The 9211-nt window shown below is 31.6% G+C and overlaps 1 protein-coding gene across 1 annotated transcript; it reads left to right on the top strand.

The window, feature by feature from the left end:
- The first annotated feature begins 7719 nt into the window (after positions 1-7719).
- LOC129287042 (RING-H2 finger protein ATL32-like) lies at positions 7720-8487 on the top strand. The gene has a single exon (XM_054923223.1). The coding sequence runs from the start codon at positions 7720-7722 to the stop codon at positions 8485-8487; it is 768 nt and encodes a 255-aa protein (XP_054779198.1).
- The last annotated feature ends 724 nt before the right edge of the window (positions 8488-9211 follow it).

Genomic DNA, 9211 nt, shown 5'->3' with positions numbered 1-9211 from the left:
CAAAACGTAAGTAATTTCAATTCAATACTTTTTATCCACAACTTTTTTATATATATTTTTGTTTATACTTATCATCCAATTCTTAACTTTCAGTACCATCGCCAAATAAGGACTACAGAGTGTGGATATTATATTATTCGTTATATGTATGAGATTATTCAATCTAAAATTAACAAAAATTTACACATGGTAAGTTACGTTATTATTTATTTTAATAATATTAGTTTCGCAAGGCTTTAAAATTTGGATATCTAATGAACATTCAATAAAAATTTGCAGCTTTTTGACAATGAGTACCCCTATACCAGTGAAGACATAACTGACATTTGAAACAATTTAGCAGGTTATCTTCTTCAAGAGCTATATACATAGTGATTTTATAGTTTTTCCATATAGTTAGATAGAAGGATATAAACCCTAATGTGTTCAAGTAGTTTGTTGGAATTTGGCTATAAATATTAACACTTGAATAGGTGACAATAGTTTTGTCGTTCCAATGCACTTGGTATATTTTGTTATGATAGTTTATGAATGGATATAAATGAGTTGCTATTTACTGAACTTTTGTTGTATGAATTTGGCTATTTTTGTGGCATACTTTGATAAATTCTGTTTTGGTTGTCAAGCAAATACAAATTGTATATTAAAAAAATTACAAAAATCATGTCACATTATTAAAGGAGGGACGTAACAACAAGTGAATCCACCTCCCTTAATTTGTGGGGGGAAGTGGGTTCAACAAACCATGTCACCTATTATACAGAGGGACATGGTTTCTCAAAGAAACCACTTCCTCCTCATTAATGAGGGACGTGGTTTCTCTGCTCATGAGAAACCACGTCCCTCTTACTTAGGGGGGATGTGGTTTCCCTCATTACTCAGGGACATGGTTTCTCTAACAACATGAGAAACCACGTCCCCTTTATTTGGAGGGACATAGTTTATATGGAAATCACGTCTCTATCTAATAAAATGGAGACGTGAATTATATAGGAACTACCTCTCTTAGTATTAAAAGGGATGTGGTTTATTCTTTTTCACGTCTTCATTATTTGTGACGTGGATGAGCCATTATTTTAAGTCATCCATTATGATGTCCCCTACAGTTGTGATGTGAAAAGGCCTAAAAATGTGACGTGAAAAGTCTATTTTATAGTAGTGATATAAAAATTCTTATCTTCTTCCATGGTTAGGTTGAACACGCCCACATGCATCCTTCTCTTCTTCTATCATCTTCTCCTTCCTTGGAGCTTCCTACCTCAAAGCCATTGTCACCATTGCCAGCCTATTTTAGACCATAGCCAAGGTTGCATAGCAATCCACTGCTTTGAATACCAACCTCATCATCATGTTGTTAACAAGGTTAAGGATCCAAGAAAGAGGGGAGAGGGTGAGAGAGAAATGAAGGAGAGAGCATTGGTGAGGATTCTAGGAATGCCATCTATCATGCTCAATGGTTCACGTGTTGCATGTTTGATTTTGAGGATTATGGGAACACCAACCACCAACTCAAGACACTTTACTTCTCACCAAGGATGTGAGCTCAACAATAGTGCATGCATGCATGAATGCAAGGTAAGGGACTCACTGGTGTTCCACTACTTAGGGCATGGATCAAGGATTAAGGATGACAACATGTTCTTGGCAAGTCTCTTTCTACTAGAACCAAACTCCACACCTGTATCAATACTTGCAATAGCAGTATTGTTTTTGACTTGCCATTCATGCACAAAAAGAGGAAGGGGAGAGAGAGAAGAGGGAGGGAGGATAGATAGATCAGTTGAGGGAGAGGGTGGTTTGGACTAGCTTTGTGATGGACGATAAGTTGTGGTGTTGCAAGAGGACTTGAGGAAACTTGAGAGAGTGGTAGCTATGGCAGAAATGAAGAACATGGGCGAGGGAAGAGGGAAGAGAAAAGGAGACAAGATGGAGGAGTGAAGAGAGGAGTGAGATTCTCTCCTTTACTTTTTTTTTCCCCACTTCCTCTCCACTGTAAATCTAAACCGTTCAAATTAAATTTATATTTTTAAAAATTATCAAATCTAAATTTTTAAATATAATTTAAAAGTTCAAATTTGCACTGGTCTATCCTCTACTCTCCTTTGTAGAGGAGAAAATTTAACTTTGTGAAGAGACGAGGGGAGGAGAGAGGAGTGAGGTAAAAAAATATTATATTAGTGGGACCCATTATATCACATTTTATAATAAAAAAATTAAAAAATTTAAATGTGAACCCCACTAATAAAAAAAGAATAAAAAATGATGAGGTAACTGAGTAAAGTATTTTTGAGGTTGAGAAATATAAATAATTCATAGTTGACTGTGGGGTCATTTGTGCCCTTTCTTGTACGCTTCAGGAATTTTTTTTCCTTTAACCCTTAAATGTATATACTTTAATAATATATTTTCTCTCTTCAACATTCAATAGAAGTTAAATAAAAAAATTGTGATGAAATTTGATGAGGTAACTTATAAATAAAATTAAAAAAAATCTCTATTAAAATAGGACGAGAGGAAATATTTCATAAATGAGAGATAAGAAAGCAAAAAATGCTAGCCAAGCCCATTTGACCCATTTAGCATTCTTTGTTTGCTATCCTCATTTGGTACACTGGCTTGTCCGTCCTCATCACGGCACGCTTGCTCCAAAACCTTGCCTTTCCTTTTCCACTTGGTCTCAACCAACCTTCTCGTGCAATTTCTTTGCTTTCAATAGTATAAAATTTCGCTCCAAGTTACAATTCCCGTCCTCCTACTTAAATAAGGGGGTAGATTTGTAAAAATCAATTTTGCAAAATTAAGTTGGTTCAAATTCAAGTCTGCAAGTAGCTTTTCAAACATGGTATAAACTATGCCTTGTCATTATTTATTTTTTATTTATGGTTTCATAATTCATACCCATAGAAAAGTGACATGATTGGTCCGGGAAAGCTAGTTATCTTGTGTGAAACACGCCAAAAGTGTCATCGGTGCCAGACTTCTGGACCTCCAATGACCAGTTGCCAGTGACCCTATCAGTCGCAAGGGCTTCAACGATCTTGCAACTGAGAGGGTCTCTGGTAGTGGTCCAACAACAAGCAACAATAATAGTGGAGGTGATTTTTTTATTTTAAATTTTAAACACAATTCAGTTATTTTATGCAGAAAATTAATTTCATTTAAAAAATCAAAATACTGCAAGATAATTTTAATATTTATTGATTTGCATTCAATGTAAATTTTTTCTAATGTGTTGGTTGATATTTTCCTTTTTGTTTTTTCTTTTAAAATCGCACTGCAAGCCCTAAAATAGCATAAAATATCATTTTGAACTCAATACATTTTGATATTGCAGTACAGGCCTAAAGGCTCTTGTTCCAAATTATTTTGGGAACAAAAGTATAAATTTTCCCTTATGTGATTTGAAAATTCAAATTATACATAACACGATATCCATGGATGCACAACACAATATTGACAATATTATTTGCATGTACAATACGATATCCATAGATGCACAATACAATATTTATAAATTCTCAAGATAATAATCCATGTTTGTCCATACATAGACATTTAGTTGAGAATATATGGACATTTAGTCGTACATTCATGGACATTGTGTTATATATTGTGTACATCACTCGTACATTTTATTAAACTTACTAATCAATTGATATCTATAAACATGTGTTGTGCATCAATGGATATTATGTTGTACATGATTTGAGTTTTCAAATCACATAAGGGCAAAATTGTACTTTTACTTTCAAGAAAAATTACAACAAGAGCCCTTGGCCCTAAAATGCAATAACAAAACCTATTGAGCCTGTAGTGCAATTTTTGACTCTTTTGAGGCTGGTGGTTTGATTCTCCAATTTTATTTATTTATTTATTTATTTGAACTTGCCCGAACATTTGAAGAGTGACATAGCTGGCTGACTTGTACTCCTTCTCTCACCCTCTTCTTCTAGATCCAAAACCAGCAATAGCAGATGGTAGATGGGTTTGGTCGGCGACGGAGGAGAGGGCAGTTTCGGTGAAGAAGAAACCTAAGTTGTGGGTGGATTTCTTCGGCGACGGAGGAGAGGGCAGCCGAAGCTTGATGGGAAGATTTGGAAGTAGAAAACTAAAGGGTTAAAAATGAAGCGAAACGGCGGCGAAGCGAGAGTTTTGGTGCTTCCGGCGAATTCATCGTAATATTCTCCAGCGACAGATGAGGATTAATGAAACGAGAGATCGTTCGAGAAGAGGAAAAAAAGAAGCGTAAAGGGGAACGACTGACAAGGGTAAGATTGTTAAATGCTCGCTTCAAGACCTTCATTATAATATTCAGTAACGATGGATCCAGAATCAATCATTTTTATTCTTCAAGGTATTTCTAGAATTAAATCCCAACCCAGAAACAACTCTTTGCCTCATCTCTTTGATTTGCTGTTCTGTTTTGGGTCTGAACATGTTGATTGACATATGGGTGATGAATGGATTGAGTGGTCAAGGTTCGTGGACCAAGATGCAGAACATGAGAAGGGTGTTATGGAGTGTAGTCTTCAGAGTGGCTTGGTCATGACATGGATCTGTCCTTTAAAAATATATATATATATATATATATTAAAAATACTCACCTGATAATCAACCTAACTTCACGTTTGATCCACATTTAAAATATTATTTTTTATATTTATTAAAATAAAAATTTATAAAAATTATAAAATAAGTTTAATATTTCTTTATTTTTAATCTAGTTTAAATTTAATTTGAATGATCTAATTTAATATTAAAATTTTTATAATTATTATATATTGACTATCTAAATATGTACTAAATAATTTAAATTAATTTGGATTAAATTGAAAATAAAAAATTTATTAAAATTGTTTTATAATTTTTATTTTGTGATAAGCATCGAAGATGAGGCTTCTCAATTAATGGTCAATATTGAAGCAGGATAAAGCTGTATTCTTTTTAAAAATTTTGAGATTAAAAAAATTTAAAATACCAGAAAACCTCATAAAAAAGTTTTAGAACACTTTTACCCTTTAATTCAATTTAAATTAGCGTCCTTACTTATTTAAATTGCCAGAGAATATAAGAAAAAGATTAGACTACACATTTAATTTGTTAAGAGATAAATTACAATAAACTTAAAATTAAAAGAAACTACAAAAAAGGATGCAAGCAGCAGATTATTAATGTAGGGAATGGCCTCTGGTGATGGCAACTGTCATTTTGAATAAAATTTGATTATTGTTAAATTAATTTGAATTGTCTAACATGTTTAAAATATTTTTTAAAAATTATGGGTAAAAGTAAAGTTGACATAATTAATTATTTTTAAAAATAAGAATTAGGAACTTCTCAAATCCTTCTAAATAGCAAAGAAGATATTGGCGTGTTGGTTGATAGCCAAGCTTTAAGTCGTATTACATATGCACAAACAAATGTTTTGTTTTTTTTTTTTTTTTTACAAAAAGTTAACTGGTTTTAATTAACTAATGAGTTAAAGGGTAATTTTACTCTTAAATTATAAGTTCATTTATGAGTGTCTGAAACTCTACACTTATATTTTGTATAATATTTTTCTTTAACTGTTGATAAAAAAAAGTGTAATTTTCCCTTAGCATTAACAGAAAGTTAATTTTACGGTTAGTTGAAGCAAAAAAATTATAAAAAATAATTTCAAAAATTTTTAAAAAAATAAAATTGCAAATGAGTATCATATAAAAATTTATATGAACTAATTTTTTAGAATTACAAATAAATCCTATGAGGCAAATGTTATTTTTTTATATGTTATTTCTGAAAGAGTGATGACGTTAGATCACAAGGATGTAAACATCTCTCGTTCGCAATTTTGTCCATACGAAAGACTTGAAGTTTTTTTTTTTTTTGGCCATTACATGAGACTTGAATTTAAAATCCCGTAATTTAGAAATGAGTGTTGAAGTCCAATTTTATTTCTTTATTTATTTTTTAGAAGTGCTAGATACTTTATAATCTTAACTGAAGCAATTTTACCTTTGGATTATTTTTTAAGGAGAAAAATACACCTTCCGTTAGTCAATTGTTAAGTTTTTCACTTTTATTGATGTAGCAAATGTATGGGACTCACGCACAATAACATATAAGACTTTGATCATGTCCTTTAATATTAATTTATCCCTGAACTTTCTTTCTAAGATCGCTGGGCACCATGAAGTCTTGTTAAAATAAAATTTAATGATATTATTAAAATATTAAGTATTTTATTTTAAACATTACACCTTTCAATTTAATATTTTAATATTTTTTATATTTTATAATTTTGTATTAAAAATGAATGGGATAAACTTTCAAAATAAAGAAGGAATTTTTTCTTCTCATCTCTCCATTTTTCTTTTGTTAAGTAACTTTTTTTATAGTACATTAATGAAATAAGCAATATCCTTTAAATTAACATTTTTGTTCCAATGTTGTTGGTCCTAATTTATCATGTTTCTGATTTTATTTCTAACATCATAATATATAGAGAATATTAAATTTGAGTAGTACAATATTTTGGAGGAAGATAACACTTGACAAAAAAGTTATAGAAAATGATCTAAAAATTTAAAGAACTTAACCAATTTTAAAAATATAAATAAGTTCTGACACGCACAAAAAGTATAACAATTTGTGCAGTGGGCACTATTTTAAAGAAAAGATCGATATATAAAAAATTAAGAAATTATCTATAAATTTATAAAATGTTAGTTTGAGTTGTTAATATTTAAATAGTAATTTATAAATTTTGAATGATTATTTATAAATAATAATATTTAAATTATTCAATATGAAAATATTTAATAGTTTGGAAATATTTATTAAATTTTTATTTTAAAAAGACTTTAAGATACTCAGTGCTTTTAAAAAAAAATTTAGGGTACCCAATGCTTCTGAAAAAAAGAGTTCAAGATTAAATTAACACAAAAAAAAAAGATGGTTAAAATCTTATTTATCACTATACATGAGCCTCACATATATCCACATTAGTAGAAAATGAAAAACTTAACAACCTTCTAACAAAAAAGTGTTTTTAGACTTCAAAAAGATATTTCAGGAAAAAATTGCTCTACTTAAAAGTATAAAGTATCCCATACTCCTGAAAAATAAATACATAAATAAAATTAGACTTTAATTCTAAGAATGAATAGACCATCAACTTTTTGAATCATCTTTCCTAGGTAATTACTCAGCTGATCACTCTTAGAACTCGATCAAGGATTTGATGAGAGCTATACTTATTTAGATGATCTCTCCGAGAATTTGAAATCCGGAACGTAATAAGGAGATCAAGGATAATTCTTCTCCAAATATTTTATATTTTCTCATCTATATGCTGACATGCATTGACTATTTGATTTGGTCAAACTATTATAATTAACAAAACCAGAGGCTTCTCTTAAAACCAGTGTTCCGCTTTTGGTTTTTGTTCGAATAGCTAAGGATCTCCAACGCAAGTCAACACCAGTTCAATAATATATATAAATATATATATATACATATATGTATATGTACATGTATATATGTATCATTTTACTTGATCATGCAAATTGTTTTGAATGATTGCAACACTCAACTACCAGAATATTCTGATCTGTATTCTGGTTTGGGTCTTTCTCGATCTTATTGTTCGCATGTATATCATATATAATATAGACTCTCTCACTAATCACTTTCACTATCCATTATTTCACTGGGTTTCCGATTAACTCAATCCAAATGACCAAGAGAATTACACTACTCCCACACGTCGTCGTCTTCTTCCTTCTATCATCGGCCGTCCATGCCCACTCGGATAAACGGGTCCCATTATTGGATCCCACCGTCGTAGCCATCGTCTTCGTCTTCTTGTTCGTCGGCTGCTTCTCCATCTACCTTCGCCACTGCTCCGGTATGTACCGTCGTAGCCGGAGCGGCACTACCGGCAATTTTTACTCAAGTAGGCTTCAAGGTATCCATCCAAATGTACTCGCCACCTTCCCCATCCTTCCATGTTCCGCCGTGAAACAACTTAAACTTGGTAGTGCCTCGCCGGAGTGTGCCGTGTGCTTGAGCGAGTTCAATCACCAAGATAAGCTCCGATTGCTTCCGACATGTAACCACGTGTTTCACTCTGAATGCATCGACGCCTGGTTGGCCTCCCACGTGACTTGCCCAGTTTGTCGCATGAAGCTGAAGCCGGCGGCGGCGGAAGAGAATCACCGACGTGAAAACGACGTCGTGATAGAAATTCCCTGTGAGGTCACAAATGCACACCACGAGTTCGATTATAAAGGTTCTACGAGTAGATCTACGGAGCTTAATTCAGGAGACAGGAGAAGAAGTTTGGTGAGGTGTCATTCAACGGGTCACTCTGTGGGATGGGGTGAGTTCGGAAGGAAGGACTTGGAGAGGCAGAATCTCAGGTTCGTGAATCACAGAGGAACGCGACGGTCGGCGAGCTACGATGTGTTTCGTGGACGGCCGGGTGAAGAAAACAGTAACTAGACAGCATTTAATTGTTTTATAATTATTATTACTCTTTGTCTTAGGAATGTTTTGTTTGTACGATGGATGTTCAAATTATTCATTAATGTATGTATTGTGAAAGATTTGGATATAGGCATGTGGCATTCAAATTCATATCAATAATTCTAAATTCATACTCACTTAAAATTAATAAATAAAATGGGTGAATTTATTTAAACTAATTATATGAATTTAAATGGCTTACATTACTCAATATCTACACTTATCGAATCCCAATCTATGTATTGTTTATATATTTTCGGTTGTAGATAACAAAACAATTATAACAAATATGTCTTGCTAGCCATTTGAAAAAAGAGAGATCTTGGAACATGAAAATCTTAAGAATGGTAATTAGTTAATACTCTCTCTCTCTGATTCTATTTATAAAATATCTTTTATAAATAATTTTTGATCTAATTGTAGGATATTTTATAATAATTAAACTACTTTTTCTAATTTTATTCTTTTTTAATTAGTGTAAAAGTATTTAATGTTGTTGTATTATTATTTAAAGTAAAAAATAAAAATAAAAGGATATATCATTTTTATGATATAAAAAAAGATTAAAGTATGTCTTTAATATTTTAATTTCAACAAAATTTAATTTTGACTCCTTAATTTTATAAGGTATATTTTCAGTTCTTTAATCTTAAGACCGTTAATTTCATCACAAAATATTTTTACATTGAACTTTTAAATA

Source organism: Prosopis cineraria, unplaced genomic scaffold, assembly GCF_029017545.1.
Source record: "Prosopis cineraria cultivar Desert tree isolate PC_DT_omini unplaced genomic scaffold, ASM2901754v1 PC1, whole genome shotgun sequence".
In the NCBI taxonomy this organism is placed as follows: Eukaryota; Viridiplantae; Streptophyta; class Magnoliopsida; order Fabales; family Fabaceae; genus Prosopis; species Prosopis cineraria.
Note: the sequence above shows the minus strand (reverse complement) of the source record. Positions and strands in the feature narration are given on the sequence as shown.